Source organism: Mugil cephalus, chromosome 18 (genome assembly GCF_022458985.1).
Source record: "Mugil cephalus isolate CIBA_MC_2020 chromosome 18, CIBA_Mcephalus_1.1, whole genome shotgun sequence".
In the NCBI taxonomy this organism is placed as follows: domain Eukaryota; kingdom Metazoa; phylum Chordata; class Actinopteri; order Mugiliformes; family Mugilidae; genus Mugil; species Mugil cephalus.
The window spans coordinates 4,293,001-4,312,718 of NC_061787.1; the positions used below are offsets into that span (position 1 = coordinate 4,293,001).

The 19,718-nt window shown below is 38.9% G+C and overlaps 1 protein-coding gene across 2 annotated transcripts in view; it reads left to right on the forward strand.

Moving 5' to 3' along the window:
• Window positions 1-19,718, forward strand: part of mtrr (5-methyltetrahydrofolate-homocysteine methyltransferase reductase) — a 39,687-nt gene that overhangs the window by 1,992 nt on the left and 17,977 nt on the right. For both annotated transcript variants that reach the window (XM_047567710.1, XM_047567709.1), the window contains exons 2-11: window positions 606-750; window positions 834-987; window positions 1,138-1,255; window positions 2,262-2,763; window positions 2,836-2,949; window positions 3,030-3,186; window positions 3,269-3,357; window positions 7,362-7,542; window positions 14,857-14,899; window positions 18,723-18,903. In XM_047567710.1, coding sequence (XP_047423666.1) covers window positions 607-750; window positions 834-987; window positions 1,138-1,255; window positions 2,262-2,763; window positions 2,836-2,949; window positions 3,030-3,186; window positions 3,269-3,357; window positions 7,362-7,542; window positions 14,857-14,899; window positions 18,723-18,903 — 1,683 coding nt within the window. In that variant the 5' untranslated portion in view covers window position 606. The remainder of the gene's footprint in view (window positions 1-605; window positions 751-833; window positions 988-1,137; window positions 1,256-2,261; window positions 2,764-2,835; window positions 2,950-3,029; window positions 3,187-3,268; window positions 3,358-7,361; window positions 7,543-14,856; window positions 14,900-18,722; window positions 18,904-19,718) is intronic.

Below are 19,718 nucleotides of genomic sequence, written 5' to 3' on the forward strand. Positions count from 1 at the left end.
CTACACAATTTTCTATTTTATTTTACTAACTATTATATTTAATTTTCATTTTACTTGAGTGTTTCTTTTATAAGCAACTGAGCTTCTATGACCAATCAATTTCCCTTGTGGATCAGTGTAATAATAATAATAACGGTAACAATAATACAACTATATGTCTTTCAGGTTTTTCAGAAAACACACACACAAAAAAAAATGAACCAGATATTGAATATATGATTTGCATTATTTAAAATAATCCTGTCAAAAAAATGACTTAGACCTTTATTTTAGGGAAGGAACGTGATGATGTATAAAACCATAGTCCAGTTTATGATCCAGATTCAGACCCAAGTATTTATAGGCTTTATTTTGAATAAAAGATATTATATTTGTGACAGTATTGGGACGTTTCACCAGCAACGTTCACTGTAAAGATGTATTTTCCTCACCTAAAGGTCCCAGTGATTTATAACAATCACTGACTTCCATTTAGATAATTAATTTTAAAGGTCCAGCGTGTGTGTGCATGATTTACACGGGGGGCTTAATAAAAACGAGGTTAATAAATGTTAATAAATGTCACCTACATCTACAAATGAGCTTGTTTTTCCTGATTTTTCTAGCATGCCCTGTGAAGCGAAGCCTCGGTTTGTGGTCCTGTACGGCTCTCAGAAGGGTCAAGCCCAGTCCATAGCGGAGGGCGTCGCTGAGGAGGCCGAGGGGCACGGACTGGTTGCCGATCTCGCCTGTTTGAACCAGGACGATAAGGTACGCGACAAAATTATTTCCCTTTCTTTACTCCGTGGCCACTTACACTCACAATCACTAATACTTCATGTAACTGGTTCCAGTATAATTTGGAGAAAGAAACTGCCCCGGTGGTTTTTATCGTGTCGACTACAGGGGAAGGGGAACCGCCGGACAACGCTCATCATTTTGTAAAGCGCATCAGGAAGAAAACCCTCTCTGCCGACCACTACAAGCACCTGTCCTATGCACTTTTAGGTAAATCATTTTCTGAGTGTGTGGCAGCCATTTTTTTGTTGTTCATTTGCTATTAATTTGCAAAACATGCTTGTGTGAATCATTACAATTCAGAGCACTTCACGTTGTTGCAGACTAATCTTCATCTGTTTTTCCCTCCCTCTGTTTCAGCTTTAGGAGACACAAATTATGCAGATTTCTGCAACTGTGGGAAGACGATTGAGCGTCGGCTGCAGGAACTTGGCGCCAAACAGTTCTATGCGTCGGGATATGCAGATGATGGCACAGGGTAAGTTCTGTTTGTAATAAAGTAATGTTCACGGATGGGGACCGATGCACCTGTTCTGGCTCTAACGGTAGTAACCAGATCCAAAAAGAAACAGATTTCGGTGCCGCTGAATTTTTAATTAGCTTAGTCCCGCTTAGCTCTGTTACTGTGCAGATGCTACACGACTTCACCTCAAAAGATGCAGACTGGGCAACACCTGGAATTAGATTACACATCTGACAACGCACAGCTTTTTATTAGAAGATCAGAAATGTAGCGTCTTTGACAGCCTGACTGACCCCACGCCTCTTTTTATTATGATAACTTTTAATTTTATTTTATATTGGTTCATTTATTTCTTAGTCTTAGTTGTATTTATATTTATTATCAAATTTCCCCAATGGGCCTGAGTGACGTATTATTTTATCTTATCTTAATTAATATTCTGCACGTCACAAAATGCCTTAAAAATGAAAAGGCACCATTTTTGGATGAAGTTTGTATGTTTTCCATTCTTTAAGCACCATTTTAAAAGTATAAAACCTTGACTATACCCATCACTAGTATAGACTCGTAATAGCACAAGTTATAATCACCAGTTCAACGTTTTTCAGGCCACAGACCCCAAACTGATGGAGAGATTAAGTAGGGACCCCCACCTACTATATGTGCTCTATATTAAACTAGTGCTTCTTATAAATATACATGCTTGCTTTCAATATTAAGCTATCCCTCATCCCTTTATTACAATATGTTGGATTTATTTTAAGGTGTATTTAAAGAAATTTAAATTTGTGGGTGAAAATTAAAAAAAAAATCTATAAAAAATGTCTAATCAACCAAAGATTTTGCGACCTAGACAGTGTCTCCTCTTACATAACTCCAAGGCGCTCATGTTGAGTAACTCTTCAGGGTATTAGTGACAGAAACACTATCAACTAGTAACTTCGCTTCCACAGACTCCCAACTCTTCTCTCTGGTTTACGTTTCCCGTTCACTCACGTGTTGTGGGCTTTGTTTTCTCCAGGCTGGAGGTGGTTATAGATCCCTGGCTCGAAGGGCTGTGGGATGCAATCAAAGAAGCCGTATCGAAAATGGCTTCTGACAGGACTCCCCACTTGAAAGAGAACGCAGAAGATTCAGCCAAAGAAGCTCCTCATTCATCTGCACCAGATGTCCAACTGAACCTCTTAAGCATCACCGACCACCAGCAGAACTGCCAGTCGGTCAAAGCCGACTCCAAATCTGCATCCGCCGCCGCTTCGCCTTCACCTTCCACCGCCTCTGATGCCAGGCCAGCTCCTCCTGCCGGGGGCCCTGTGTTTTCATCCCAGTCTGGCGGCGCTGCCAATGTTTCGACGTCGGCATCAGAAACGCAGGGAGAGGTTGATGCTGGAGTTCCCCGCGATGCGCTGGTGGCTTCGCTGACGTCCTCCGTGCCGCCGCTGTCCGAGTCCTCGCTTAACGTTCCCGCTCTGCCTTCTCCGTTCTTAGACGTCTCTCTTCACGAGGTGGACACTTTGGAACAGGTGACGAATGTTACCTCAGAGGAAACCGGCAGTGTTTGTGCTGTGCTTCGTCTCATTGCTGTTTTCTTTCAGATCGATGGACCGCCGAATAAACAGGCTCTCCGTGAGGTGCCGATATCCAAGGCAGTTCAGCTGACGACCGGAGATTCTGTCAAGACAGCGCTTCTCCTGGAGCTGGACATCTCCGTAGGACGACTACATGAGCTTTTCTTTAAAAGTAAACCAGCACCGATAAAAGTTTAAATTTGTTCCTGTTTCATCCTCAGAGCGACCCGACCGTAGCCTATGAGCCGGGAGATTCTTTTGACGCGTTCTGCCCCAACAGACCCGCGGAGGTGGACGACCTGCTCCGCAGACTGGGCCTCCTCAAACAAAAGCACCATCATGTCAAAGTTTCTCTGAGGAAGGACACCAATAAGAAAGGTAATACCTTTCATCCACATACAAACATTAAAAACAAAGACACAGGAAACACAATATCTCAAGATACGTCTCAATGTTAAAGGTGCCCAGGTGCCGTCCTACATCCCCCAGGACGTTTCTCTGCAGTTCCTGCTCACATGGTGTCTGGAGATCAGGAGTGTCCCGAAGAAGGTCTGTCCAAACATTTCTCCGCTTTTTAAATTACACGAGCCAAGCCACTCGTTTTAATGTGACAGTTGTTTTGGTGCGTCACCCATAAATTTCTCCAGCTGCAGCGCGCGCTTTTATTCATTCGTCAAATATAAAAAGAGAAATGTTGTTTTTACGTAGAGGTGCAAATTTTTATGTTAAACTCTTTCTGACGGAGTAAACCCACTGGTTTAAAACAGTCAGCACAGGGTGGGAACATGTGAAGGTTTGCAGGGGGTTTGTTGTTGGGTCTAATGAGCTCAGGTGGTCGAGAGAATAAAGACTGAACTCGACCGCCTGCAGCGCTGCAGCCTTCAGCTTTGGCAGCGTCTGAGATCGTGTCAGGGAGGAGCCCTGCACAACTTTCACCTTAATCTGTAAATTTTGCAGCTTTCCTTGATGCACTGACTTGTGAATCACTCCATATTCCAACTGTTTACATAAGTAAAATGATTCTAGATATACGAGATGTGCACAAAAAGTTTGGAAGCAACTTCAAGTTTCTGTTCCCTGTGCCCTTTCTTTAAAACCAGCATTAGTTCTGAGTATTCTGGGATGGATTTACTGCATGATCAGACTTTGCTTTTATTGATATGCACCATTTTCCTCAGTTTACCTTTAGGTTTACATTAATGCTGCCAGAACATTGCTAAATAAATGTCAGCAGAAGAAAAGAAGAGCTTAGTTTTAGGGTGGAAAAAATTTGCAAAAACTTCAGCAAAAGTAAAAAAAACTAAACAAAAACAGTTTGCAATTTTCACTTAAGCTCTTTGGCTTTTGAGTGTTTGCATATAAATGTCCCTTGTGGAGCGAATGCCTCATATACACCGTGCTGCTGTTAAAGCCAGAGGACGTTACTATGAAGAAAGGAAAAACTCAAATACTTCATTAAGTTACTCTTTATATAATAATCATGTTTTTGGGCGGGGGTTTGCCGCGTGGTTCTTCCCACTGTGGTGCGTTTAATCTGTAGGAAATAAAGAATTACAGTGGTAGAAAAACACCCTTTAAATTTTACACAATCTCAAATATTATCATGAAATATTTGTGGAAAAATCCTTTTTTTTTCTTTGGGTGTGTGTGTTTCAAGCAACAAAAAAAATTATTCTCAACAGTTCCAATACGTCAGTTCTCAACATTGTCGGTATCAAAGTCAACAAATAACAGAGAATGTGTTAGAAACTGAACAAATAAATAAATAAATCGTGCGGTTATCACAGTTTCAAATGTGCTGGTTTTATCTAGACACGAAGCAACAAAACTTGTGTCCTTTAATAACGAGCACGGCCTCATTAGTGAATCACTGGCACCAAAAAGTGAATGATCAACATTTTCTTATGTGTTTTTATGGAACCAATCAATCTTTTTTTCTGGGATTATTTTAGTATTTTGTCTGTGACTGTACTAAAAGAAATTACACTTGAAGATTTAAGAGTGATTCTTAATGTCATATTTCACAAATGCACGAAAACTTTTTTCCACCACTGTAAATCTAAATATCTAAAACAAAATAAATAAACGTATTGATTGTATTAATAAATGTATGTATTGATCAGGAGGAGGAAATTCTCTCTGCACCACGAGACCAAGTCGTTCAATGTACGTGGTTATTAGATGCAAATATTTCCACATTTTACTCATTATCAAAGGTTTGCACCACATCTCTCCAGTGGAGGAGGTTTAACAAAGCCTTTGATTTCTGATCGGGCCTTTATGCTGATTATTAATGAAACACAAGTGTCCATGTAAAAGCACCATCAGAGCACCTACATGTTCCTCTTTGCACGATCCCGATTTTCATTATGAAACCGAAAATTTATAACAGTCTAACAAAGTTGATTAATTTCCATCTGGCATCAGCTGCACGATGAATTAGAAAAGAGAGACAACAATCAGCAACATCCCAACAGCTCTAATTAAAAATTGCACTTCAGGCACTTTAGTCCAGGATACAGTAGAGCTTCACCTAAAACCACAAATTACATTTACATTTAGAGCACAGTTTCAGTTTTATGTTAATGGAACATTTTTTAAGTGTAACTCATAAAACTGTCTAATAAAAGTAAAAAAAAAAAAAGAGTCCTTGATGATCCAGTGATATCGCCCCGGCCAGTGTGATGAATTAAGAGACACGATTCTTGGATTTCTGCTCTGATTTTATTAGAGAGACTCTCCAGCCGCCCACATCCAAATGATAATACGCGAGAAAAGATATAGAACATCTGAACTTTAACGGCCGACGTCAGTTCAGATGCATGAAAAGCACGTTTGAACAACTTGTTGGCAGATTTCTTTACCCAGTTCCCGCACACAGAAATAGATCGTTTCTGGCTTCAAACTGTTGTCTGCAGATTTACAAGGCGATAGCAGTTTTATTTTACAGCAGCTGTCTGCGTAATCTAAGCAGTTAAACCGTTTCACTGAAGCAATTACGGCGCCTATGATGTTCCTTGATCTTTAACATAGCGGAAGCTAATCACCTCATACCTCTTACACATATTAATCGCATGCATCAGATCGTCTTTTCCTCTCGGCTGTTCCAAAGAACTTCCCCCTTCACTACATCCATAAACCTCCTCGTTGGTCACACAGATAAATCTGCACATCTTCACTTTTTTTTTTTTTGAATATTTAAATGCCAGGGAAGTGATGGCTACACCAGTGGTGCTAATAATTCTTCCAGTGTGCGAGTGAGTAGAAGGTGCGACTAATCCGCGCACACACCCATTCACACAGCTCTAATGAATCACCCGGATTAAACCGAACACTTAGGCGTGATAAATATTTTGGAGCTCTCATTACCGCACCGGCCTGATTTATGGACGCAGACTAAAGTCAAATCATTTTAAAAGTTAAGCAAGAGCGTTTTAATATTTCTCCATGATCCCTTTAATCCAATTCACATTATTGCCAGCGTTCAAATTTAAATATTAAGAAAATAAAGTGTAACATATTCATTGATGGCGTTATTAGATTTTGATGAATGTGTGTGAGGGTTGTAAAAGATTCTCTTTTAACCTCCTGAGACCTGAGTTTTTGTTTTGTTTGCATTTTTAATTTCTCCCATTTCTCTTTATTTGGGATTAGTAGGAACTAAGAAATGTATACAAAATGTACCTAAGCATCGTCTTTGAACAGGAAGTAGTTTTTAGAAGAAATATATGTCCTCATGTGTGGACACAGGGATTATTTCACTCAATACTATAATAAAGTCATAAAACGTGCAACAAAATATACAATTGTTCATTTTCATATCTCAACAACTATAAAGCAATGCAGCTATAATTAGCCAATTGTGCTAATTGAGCACTATTACTAAATTATCGGCAGTTTATATTTAGATTGTGTTGTTTATTTTAACACTAGAAAAGTTAATAAGCACGAATAAATATCTGTTCAACTGTAAAAATTTGATTTGATTTCGTATATTTGGATTTCCATTAGCTTTAGCTTAGCTAGCTTAGCTTCTTCCTGGAGCCCACGCCCGACACAGTTAACGTTACACTGCAGTACTCTATTAGCCAAAACGCACCACACAACAAAACGACACAACACCTCACAACAACCTACAAAAGTAAAGAAAAAAGAAAATCATACATATAGTACAGGACTTAGTTCCAGGTAGCAGTAACACCAGATAGTTTGTATCTCATAAAACCATTTAGACTCACACTGATTAATTGATGTTTTTAACCTTCGGCTGCAGAATGAATCATGTTTTTTACACCAACTACTATCTAGTTAATGAGGATAAAAGTTTAAATGAAGCAGAGGAGGCTGTGTTATGTAACTGCGCTGATGCCAAGGTACAGTTTTCTTCCATTGAGAGACTAACAAAGATTTATGTGACCCGCGTACGATGTGACATTGAAGTTTGTTCCGCAGCTGCTTCTCTTCATCGTTTTTTTAGCAGAAGTTTATAAAAAGTCGTGACCGTGGCTTCTGACGAGCGATGACGCCTCTGATTTTCCCGTGGCTCTTTTCAGGCGTTTCTGCGAGCGCTGGTGGAGCACACGGGGGACCAGGGGCACAGGAGGAGAATGCAGGAGCTATGCAGCAAACAAGGAGCTGCAGACTACAACCTGTACGTGAGAGGACCGGGCCTCGGCCTCCTGGAGCTCCTCACAGCCTTCCCGTCCTGCTCGCCTCCTCTCAGCCTCCTCCTCGGTGAGACCTCCCTCCATGTTACCTTCTCACTCAATCCATCAGATTATTATTTTATTTTAATGTTGTGTTGTGTCACGAGACATAGTTAATTAATGTGCAGGAGAGATGGAAGCCAAAGTAACATTAAACAACAAATAAGACAGAAAGAAAAGAATGAATTAATTAATTAATCTTCATCTCTCACAGCAGATACTTAATTTATTTCAAACATTAAAAAAAAAGAAAAGAAAAGTATCAAATGCACATACAATTGAAAAAGAAGCAAAAGAAAAAAACTTCCAATAAGTAACTTAAATTACTGGTAATGTTTGTCAGTATTAATATGTCGTTATTCAGTGTTTTCGTCCTCTTCTGCTAAATAATAATAATAATAATAATAACAGAAATAACTCTTCTTCATTCCTATACCCTGTGAAAATCTTTATACCTCTTCCCAAACCGTGTAGCATTTTCACTGTGCCGGTGTTTTCCACGAAAACAGCGATGTCTAAAGTTTAAAGTCCTCTCTTGTCCGTGGACACGTTTTGTACGTTGTTAGGAAGTAGGTTATTTCTTACTTTGAACATGATATGTGCAGTTTTGAATTTCACCACATCACTAAATTTAAGTGTGTGTCACTTTAAAAACCGTTTGTTGGTTCCCACGTTATTTATGATCCTTTTTGCAGTTTGCATATTGTTTGTAGATTGCTTTTGTGTTTCCCCAGACTTCCAAGCAGTGATCTAAATATGGTAATACCCCTGAGCAGTATAGAATATGATATATATATGTACATATATATATAATTTAGCATTGCTTTTAGCATTCTGCTGCATTTTTTATGACTTAATGTTATAATAGCAGCTTTTCATGTAGCCTGATGAGATTTTGTCTACACCTGCACAATTCAATTCAATTTTACTTACATAGCGTCAATAACAATACAAATTGCCTCAAGATACTTTACAAAAACCAGACTGAAAACAAGCTACTGTCATAGATACATACAACATATGTGTTTAAGTAATGATTTATTTGAAAAGAAAGAAGACCTGGGGTCGTGTCAGGTCCGTATAATATTTGTCCGGATATTTTTTTTTATCCACCAGGGGTCGCTGCAGTCTTAGTAAAACGAGCTGAGTGCTGTGGTGGATTTTCTCGGAGCATTTAATTATACAGAACGGCCAGGCAGCGTGCATCAGCAGGCTCTCCACGGGGTCAGCACTCAGTTCCTTTCCTCTCATTTTTCCAGCTCTAACGCGAGTTCTGCAAATATAATGGTTCTATCAGAGCTCCACGTCAAGACATACATTTATTCCTTATCTCTCCTTTCCCGCTAATAATAATAATAATACTTTTTTTTGTGCTCCTTGGAGGCAAAAAAAGCTGTTGGATAAATAACATTTTCTCTCAGCTCATTAAGATAGTTGGCTGGTCACTCGCCATAGATGAAAACAAGCTTTGACTGAAACTTACCAGACAGTGAAATTAGTTGGCGACAGCTTTACATACAAGTGGAGAGTGTCGTCCTCTAAAACAGCTGTGTCACAGCTCCTGGCCTACCCCAGTGTCAGTTATTTTAGGCCTACTTGCCAACCGCAGCAACTTTTTTTTTTGTGTGTTCTCGCTGGTGAACTGAGGCAGAAATTGGCAACGGGGACGATGGTGACCGTGGACGGCCCTCCGGGGCAACAGCTGTTATTCAGTTTGCCGGCGAGCCGTGCAGCGCGGGGACGCGAATGTGCAGTTTGGATCAGAGGTTAATGGTCAACTCTGACTCCGCGTGTCACCGTTGATGTACGCCGCTGTTCTCGGTTCATTACCCCGACGGAAGGGGAGTTGTTTGCTGATTAAAGTTTAGGTTGTTATGCGCTAACTGTAAATAATGAGGAGAGATGCCCCAGATATCTTTGGCCCGGCATAAAACTAAACGCTTGACATAAATTGGGAAAGATACCCGCTTCTCTGAGTCGGCTCTCCTGTTACACGGCCCATTGTTTCATATGAGGTGTCATATAATAACGTTGGGGTCATAGCCCCAGGGAACTGAGCGCTGTCCATGAGCATCTTTTTCAATTTGCTTTACCGCAGTGCTCAAATGAAACGGTACTGAGGTGCAGTTTTATTCCTTTTTTTGTGAGTTGTGGAACAAAGTAAATCAAACTAAAGTAAAGGGAACATTTCTGTATCAAAGGAGGCTACAGGGTCCTCTGTCTGAAAGCAAAGCCTGAAAGTTAAAATAAAATTTTCCAGTCACAGAGAACACGCTGCATATCACGTATATTCCAACTTTATTCATCCTGCTATTGGAAAATATTTAAAGCAGGAGTCTTTGATTATTTTTCAGGCCAAGGACCCCAAACTAATGGAGAGATTAAGTAGGGACCTACTATATGTGTTCTATATTAAACTCGGCTTAGTGCTATTTATATATTATTATTATAATTTTGCATTCAATATTATGGTATTGAAATAATACACTTCTTTTTCTGCCTTAAACATAAACATACCTGACTGGTACATATAGGCCAATAACAGGGAACCTAACTGAGTCAGTGTGTAATATGCAGCCTTGTGATTGGCTCAGCAGCAGTAGGGGCGGGGCCTAATGCGTTGACAGGTCTGGGCTAGTGAAACGTGCGCTATTGAGACAGCTCCTGTATCGCTGAATGAGATAACATCTTCTTCCTTCATTTATCCCTTTGCTGAAATATGTTGGATTCATGTTGATGTGTATTTGAAAAACATTAAACCTGTGGGGGAACATTTTTAAAAATGTATAAAAAAAATGTCTAATCAACCAAAAAGTTTGCAGTACCTCTGCACACCCCCTAGGGGTCGCAAACCCCCTGTTGAAGACCTGTGATTTAAAGGGTTTTGAAAGACCATGAGCTGAGAAAAATCCTCTAAAATCCTTCCCTTTGAGAGTTCGTCTTAATGCTTTAATGCTAACAACCCTTCTAATTTCATGTGCAGGCAAAGATATTATCCATTAATCTTCAGAAATATATACTTTTCTGCTCAGTCACATTGCCTTTTCTGTTCCTTTTACCCACTAAAATGATACCTCTGCAATAAATTGCAGGACAGAGAGACATTTGAGGCAGAATTGATTATGTTATTGAGCTTGTGATTGATGATACCCCTGAACCCGATTATTTCTGATAACACGGTGGCGATCCTGGGATTGTACTTTTTTTGGAGCTTTTATTTATTTATTTTGGGAGAAATGCATTTTAAGATGTATCCTTTAAGACCCTAAAGGTTTGGAGAGTGATGTATCCCTTGGTGTCTACCAGCAGTATCATCATGACACTGTGATGTGAGATGATGGATTGATTGCTCTCCGCTTCAGACATGTGCTGTCAGCCTGTGATGGAAAGGAGGCAACTCGAGCACCGTGCAGCCACCGAGCATAGTGTTAACTTACATGATACACTTTCTGATAGAGAGGTGTGTGCTTTTGCTGAAGCAAAGGATGCCAGACATGTCGTATTGATGATTTGTCCAGAAAAGATTTGGCCCTTAATTCTCTGCCCTTTTCTTTCTTTCTTTTTTTATTTTTTTATTTTTTTGCACGGAAACTTTAAAAAAACATTAAAGATTTTCCCTTTAAAATCAATTTTCTAGCAGCTTAGCCTTAATTATTTCTGAAGGTTTATTTACAGATGATTCACCGTGAGTTGCACGTTCAGTACGAGAGTATTGATCATAACTAAGGAAGGCCAGCCTGTAATCTTGGCTCACCTTGTAAGTCATTAATAAATTCTCAGCCCCCAAGTCTAAATATTTGGATTCATTTTTGCAGAATAAAAATCACCTTCGCCAAAGTTTTTTCTTTCCCTGTCACGGAGAAGTTTTGGCTTTTGCCACAGGGTGTCAAACTTCAAAAATATAATAAACTAAACATACAGTTTTATTAGGTCGCTACATCTTGTTAAATTGGGCCATTGGCCCTCAGTTCTTTGTGACATAGACTCAACAAAGTGCTATAAACGTTCCTCAGAGGCCAGATTGACACAATAGACTTCAACCAGTTGCTGCAGATTTTCATGAAGCCCTGTTGGTCGGTGGCCATTTGAAATTTGAAAAACTCACCATGTGCAATAACCCATATTTATGCTGACATTGTGCAGTAACTCAGGTTCACTTTATGTTCATAAGCTTGTGCATATTTCCTTAAATATTATCGGATTCTGGACTCACCATGTGCAATAATTTCCCTCTTGTGCAATACCCCATATTCAGTGTTATTATAGAGCAACACAGGTTCACTTATGCTTGTACATATTGTTACTCTTACTTATTCTTATTGCCTACGTTGCTCTTTGTTCTTAACACTGGTACACTTTGAGTAGTGTTGTAGTTCTGTAACGAAAAGTTATTTCCCCCTGGGATCGATAAAGTAATTCTGATTCTGATTCTGACTTGGTGATATGAGCTTTGTGAATGGAGTCTAATGCTTCTGCTATTTAGGAGATGGATGGGTACGGTCTGTAACACTATTAATAATTAATAATAACTGAGGCTATGCTTAGAAAATATCCCCCACACTATTAGACCAATGGCAGCAGCTTGAATTGTTGGAGGATGTATCTGTGCTTTCGTGTTGTTTACACGAGATTCTGACCTCGTGTCAATCACAGATGATTTGAATTTTAGTCACCAGTCCAACTATTTTTCTTTGACCTCTTGTGACTGCAAAGAATTTTTTGGGTCCGCCTTTGTGTTTTGGACATAGACATAAAGCTGAAGCGAGTACAGCTCCCCCTGGTGGCTGGAGGATATGCATGTGGCATCAGAGTAGGCAAAGTGTCCGTGGTTACGACCAATGAGTGACAGTTGAACATTAGATTAGCAGCATTGGTTTGAATCACAGTCTTTAATAGCATCTAAACTGTAAAACTAAATTTAAAAAAAAAAAAAAAAAAAAAAATGGGGAGGAGCTCTCGATTAGTTGAACCAACAGATTTGAAAAGCATTCAGAGATACATTTTTACAGGCCCCCGAAAGTCAAAGAAAAGAGAAGTAAATGTAGCACTGCATTAGAATAAACAACTGGAATCCAGGCACAGAAACCTGGTGTTGTGGTTCAGGTAATATTCATTTATGCTGTTTTTCATTATTATTAAGTTACTTCTTAAGTTACGTTCTGGACGGCTGTCAGATAAGTTTGTAAGTTTGTGGAGGTTGTTGTTTTGGCATAGTTACAGCCGACAGAAATTATTTCAGTTCCAACAATAAATAACAATAAAAGGGATATTTGTGATCATTCCTCGTCATCCTTTTAACGCTATAGTATTGTATGGCTAACGTTACTTCTCAGTAAAGCTCTTAGCATTAGCATCTTTTATTTAGCTACATTTATCATAACTGAAATAAACTAAAACTAAATGAAACTAACTCAAACTAAGCTAATCCAGTTTTACCATTACATTTCACCATGTTTTTGCCACTCAGGGGGCGTGGCCCCGGGCGGCAGTGATGTCAGTGCATACCCTCTATAGGTCATAAGCTCCACCCCCTCCATGTTAGTGGGCGGCACTTGTGTCAAACTAAAACGCTAAAATACACATTAAATAAAATTTGAAAAGCTTTTAGGGTCTTACAGGATAAATTTTAAAAAACATTTATCTGCACCAAAAATAAAAAATAAAAAAAGGTCCAAAAGTACAGTCCCAGGATCTCCACTGTGTTATCAGAAATAATCTGGTTCAGGGGTATCATCAATCACAAGCTCAATAATATAATCAATTCTGCCTCAAATGTCTCTCTGTCCTGCAATTTATTGTAGAGGTATCATTTTAGTGGGTAAAAAGAACAGAAAAGACAATGTGAGTTTCTGTGACTGACAGAAAAGTAAGATTTATGGATAATATCTTTGCCTGCACATGGTTTCTCTCATTTCAGGTAGTTAATATGATGTTGATGCATACTCAAGTGTCAAATTCTCTCATCAGTTTTGTTTTAGTTAGTTATTTGACAACATAAAAAAAAGATTCCTGGGAAAGTAGCGTCAGTTTGACGAGTGCATATTTATATACAGTCTATGTTTTCGGACCATTCTCTGCAAACACTCAAGATGTTTGTTCATAAAAGTCTTAGAAGATCAAATCCCTAATGCTAATGCCAAATGTTGAATCATTCTTTTCTTCTTAATGCAGAAGATCCTCTTGGCTTCTACATGTCTAAATCAAATGAGAGCCTGTGACGTGATTGGCCGATTAAACACATTGACAGACAATTTGAATCGTTTTTGACGCTATGTAAATAAAGTTGAATGTAGTCACATTGGATTGCTTTAAAGAGCTAACCCTTTTAAACTATCTATACCTAATGAAGTATGTATTCTCTCAAATAATATATTTATTTGCAGAAGTGGAGTCAAGTTTTTTGATATTGGTGTGAGAAATCGTCTTATTTTGTTATATGTTATGGATTTTTGCCTTTATGTATTTTTGGAATATGGATTCGTTTTCAGAAGGCTGCTGTTTCAGCAAGGCCCATGTTTTTGTTCTTTCAGACTTCTGACAGTTTCCTGCATCACTCTTTTTTTTTTTTTTTTTTCTTTTAAAGTAGAAAAGAAAATCTCAGCTCAAAGAGATGAAATGGACGTCAAAGTGAAGTGCGGAGCCGTCTCTCTCTAACACCACGAACTGTTTAGATGTCAGAGAAAACCAGAAAGAGAGGAGAGAGCACATTTAGTCCAGCTGTTTGTCTTTCTGAGCAATTTAGCAGAAAAATGTGTTATTGTGAGGCCTCAGCTGGTGCATATGCTGCAGCTTTTCCCAGCTTCATCTATCACCGCGATACAAATAAAACGGGAAAGAGTACGTAGCAAGCAAGTCACAGCGGCTCTCCATCACTCTCTTTGCCCACGTCTAATAAGTGGTGCTGCGGCGCAGAGAGTATCCCGTTGCTACAGGGGTGAAAAGTTACCTCAGACTCATATAAGTTTTCCTGATTTCACTCCCACCTCCTCACGCGTATAATGTGCACGACATATTACCCAAAAGAGGGCACCTTCATAGCTGGCATTGAAATAAGGTCCGCATAAGCAATCTGTTTCCTACTGGCTCCACATCTGGACACTTGGGATTCCATAACCCTGAGTTTGTAATTTCATAAATATAGAAGTGTGTCCTAGAAAGAAGACTATAACCTGGGTGTTGGTGGCTGTGGATAGATTGGTAGGTAGGACGTCTCGGAGGACTCGGAGATGACTTTCAGTTGTTGTTTTTTTTTTTTTTTTTTGTCTCCTCTCTGTCATGAGTGTCTGTGTAACCAAATCCTTGCAAGGCAGCGAGATGACTGACAGTTGTGCTTGCCTTTCAGAGCATTTGCCGAAACTGCAGCCAAGGCCTTATTCAGCAGCGAGGTAAGATGACGGGAAAACAAACACTGACTGACTTTAGGTTTTGCAGCCGTGTTCTGACAGCGTCATTTATCTGGTGTAACGCGTCTCCATATTTCAGTTTTGCTCAAAATGTTCTTCCTAAAGCAAAAAAAAAAAAAAAAAAAGACACCAGCAATGATGAGTCGTGAAAAAGAATTGGATTTACGATTCCATGAATGCGACTGTAAAACTCGCTGAAGGAAAAATTAATCTTTTATCATTTACGCAACTAGAACAGTAACAGGACGACTCTACTTTTGTAGCCTTGTAACACTCCTACCTTTTGGAAATCTGTGCATGTGTCGTAATTATTTTCACCTATCAGCCACAACATTAAAACCACTGACGGGAGAAGAAAATAACATTTAAACCATCTCGTGATAACTCACTGTTCTGCTGGGAAATTTTTGGACCTGGCATTTATTCATGTGGATGTTACTTAGACATGCAGCATTTGTGTCAAGCCAAGTGTCAAGCCAAGTGTTTCCCAACCTTTATTCCTTGGATCCCCCTCCAAAGCGAGGCCTCCCCATCCTGTGCACAACCTTCTAGAGTATTATAGTTCAATCTGCACATGAAAAAATAAAAGGTATATTGTCACCGTTTGCTGGACATTAAAATATGTGCAGCAGCTACTTTTTTATTTTGGAATCAGTAATTTCTGCGTTTGACAAGCTCATTTTCCCGAGTTCCCTTGAATGCAGCATCAGCTGGATAAGCTGCTAAGTTTTCTAAGATGTTAGTTTTTGAGAGGGAAAGCTGTTTATTCTCATTTCATTGGTAGGTGAACTCAATTCACTGCTCCAACCTGACAATATCCCACATCAACAAGTTTTTGTTTTTTTAATGTTGATCTTTTTTTCTTTTTTTTTTTTTAAAGCGATCAAACCCCACACGCCAGAGAAAATAAGAGTTGAAAGAATGTTTTTTGTTTTGGTTTGTCTATGATAAGAATAAATCAGCACGATTGTAGAAAATATGTGGTTTTAAAACGTAATATTTTAACAAAGAGATTTGCTTCTCTCTCAAAGTGACAAAGACAAAGGATAGGATGATGTTATCTCTCAGGCAATGTTGCCTATCTTTTCTCATCTTAAATATTTTGAAGTTTTTTTTCACACTTATTGTTCCAACCCCATCTTCTCATTTAAATGCACAACAAATGAGCAGCCAGGACAAACACAAAAATGATTCAGAGACAACTCAAAACACCGTGTCCATTCTCTGATGAGTCACGACTGTTCCTGTAATATTAGGAACGTGGTCATAATGTTATGCCTGACTGGTGTATGTGGGCACAAGTAGACAATTATGTACAGGATGTATTTTGTTGTTCGTGTTACTGATACTTTTGTTTGGAAATTTAATTTCCTAATAATGATGGGAGGAAGCTTCACAGAAGAATGGACTGTAAATATTGTATAGCCTTTAGCGCGCTGCGTTAGATTAAATAGGCCACGTCTTCCTTCTTCTTTTTGCTTCACTTAGCCGCCCATTGATTCGGTCTTCCTTTTAAGCTACTGCCCATTAGGTTTGCTTTAAAGCTCATGTGAAACAGCAACATCCAAAGCAATGTCAAAACTTCTCCGCTCCTCTCATTAGTCCCTCACTTAGCTGCTTACGCGTGTTTGTGCAGAGGGATGATGAGGGTTGGGTGGGTGGGGGACGGGGGGACGGACAGGAGGGAGGGCGGTGGTAGTTTATCAGATGGTTCAGAGACATTAGAGACCTGCATTATTGATGCTGTGGTCAATAGAGGTCTCCAGTGGCCCACAGGAACCGGAGAGTGAAGGATGAGAAAGCGTGAGAGTGCTTCGGCCGGCACTGAAGGCTGGATCAGAAAAGCCGGGAGAGGCCGTTTTTATTAAAGCAAGACGGAGAGAAACTTATGTCCTTGGGGGATGCTTTTGTAAATGGCAGCGGATGCATGGAACAAAATGTGCAGTAGCTCAACTAATTTGAGCGTAAAAACAAGAAATGTAATATATCCTTCGTGTATGAACACACATGCTGTGAGATTGCACGATAACACTCAGTTATGTAGCTGTAGACTTACTTAAACCTTAGTCTCTGTTAACATGTGATTGAGAGTCCATGAAACGGAAATAATAAAAGTAGTACAGCTGGTTAGCAAAAGAGTAATAGGATTAAATGAGTTCAAACTGTTGAAATAGTTAGTGCCCAAGTTGTTGAGACCCAGTTGAAGTAGTTAACTAAAATTGTTAGTTTTACATTTCTTTTTTTTTTTGTTATATTTGTTTTCTCACAATTATTAGGTACAAGTGGAAGATAACCAGTAAGAGGTAAAGAGTAAACAGATTAACAATGAGCTTAAAGTGAAACCCTTAAAGTGAAAGCCAATAAAAGTAATGGCTATCCAGCTACAGTAGCATTTATAGAAGTAAAACTAAGCAATGAGTAAACGGATCAAACAGCTTGAAAAGATGGGACAGTTAAAGTCTATCCGTGTACAGTAGCTAGCTTAAAGTACTGAATAAATGCACTAAATAATTAGTAAAGCAATGAACACACAATTTAGCCCTGAAGCTAAAGTAGAGCCTGTGCAGTTGTGTTAAATGACCTAAGAACAACCAGATTAATTTAGATACAAGGAAAACCGTACAGTTGTGTTAGTTAGCTTAAATTAGCCTAAAGAGTAGTGGTTGAAATATTTAGTTTAGTAGTTCAATAAATATGCATTTATGGTAGTTAGCTAAAAAAAAAATAGCTGCTGTAAGTAGTGAATAAGTGCATTAAATAAGTTTAAACGAATGGGGAAACAGTTAGCAAAAAAATTAATGGATTAAATAATGTACAGTAGCTAGCTTAAAGTAGTGAATAAATGCATTAAATAATCAGCTTAAAACAATGGGCACAGAGTTGAAACAACTAATTTAGCCCTAAAGCTAAAAGTAGAGCCTACACAGTTGTATTAGTTAGCTTAGGTTGCTTTAATTAGCTTAAATTAGCCTAATGAATAGTGGTGGAAATATTTAGTTTAGAAGTTCAGTAGCAACAATAGCAACAAAGTAGCTGCTGTAAGTAGCGAATAAAGGCATTAAATAAGTTTAAACCAACGGGGGAACAGTTTATTAAAACAATGGGTGCACAGATAAAGTTAATGGCAATAACGTAAAACTTAGGTAGAAGTAATGAGTAAATTTATAGTAATTGGCTCAAAACAGTCGGAAAACTGATGAAATAGCTAAAAGTGGCGGCTATGTAGCTGTATTAAGTAAATTTAATGAATAAACACTTGAAGTAATTACCACAACAAAATAAGTTCAACTAATTGAAAAACTGTTGGAAAAATAAACTACTATAAACTAATTTAATCGTCTAAATGAGTAAAAAGTCTGAAATAAGTGATAAATCGTTAAATCTCACGGTTTCTGGCACCGAAAGAAATGATTGAGCTTGATATGCGTTTAAAAAAAAAAAAACTAATTAGTATTGACAATGACAGGTGGCGAACATGGCAAAGACAAAGGTTGAGAACCACTCGTATAGATTATAATTTATTACTTTTTAATAGCCACGGTGTCAATACTTCTCATTTCAGGTGCTGTTTTTTCAGCTTGAGTTTTTTCTGAAGGTGAAGGATTTTTGTTGAGGTTTTATCTTCCCTCATAATACTTATGTCTTTCTGTACCCTTCAGCTCTCTGTGTATTTCACTCTATTTTCCACTTCATCTCTGTGTATCTCCCTGCTTGTCACCGCCTGTCTGTATGCTTTCCACGCACATTCACTCACACCACTGATGTTTTTCCTCCTGTCTCTGCCTTTTTTTTTTTCCATCTCCAGCTCCTGCCTCAGACACCCAGGAAAGCTGCATTTCGTCTTCAACGTGGTAGAGTTCCCCGCATGCTCCGGGCGGCCCGCGGGGAGCCGAGGCTTGTGTACCGGTTGGCTGTTTGACCTCATCAATCCTGGCCTGGTTTTCCCTGGGAAGTCTGAATCCTCCGTCAGCCCGACTCCGCCAAAGGTAACGAGCAGAATGAGATGAGAAAAAATGAAAAAAAAAAAAAAAAGAAAGTAGATTATACACATTTGTGATCTTGGTCTTTGCTGAAACCCTTCTAAGTGCTCATATTTGCAAGTACAAACACTCAGATGCTATTGTGGTTGTAACCCAACACTAAAAGGGAGAGAAAAATGGATGCACCACTTTTGGCAAGGATAAAAATCTTCCTCCACTTTGTTTTGATTTGCCCAATAAAATGGAAATAGGCGTAGACTTCCTATTTTTCTTGAGATATTACGGTTCAAGAGGTTCTTTTGGAAATGAAGGGTACATGTTTAACGCCTGCTCTGGAAGCTTTTAAGATTAGTTTTACCTGAGGACGTCCTGTGATTCATATATTACCCACCTACGCCTGTGTTTCAGGTGGCGCGTTCACACGGGATAAACAAACTGTGTTTAACTCAAATTCACATCTGCTACTTTCCATCTCACTCCACTGTGAGTCAGAGACACTTTTAATTACTTTGCAAATTATAATGGATGATAAAAAAATATATTTTTGGGATGAAATTACCAACGACCTGTCAGTATTTAAATCAGCTGAAGTGCACATTAATGGTTGATTTAATGATTCCATCCCTGGTCTAAACGGGTGACTAACATCTGTCCAAACCTTCATAATTCCTAAGCGACAAGAGGCAGAAAATGGCGCAAATCAAACAAAAATCTCGAAAAAGTAAGAACTCACACCTAAATTAGAGCGATATCAGTTTGCACTGGATCCGTTTTATCAGAGGACCTCTTTGTTACGAGAATTATGGTAGGTAATTTGCGGT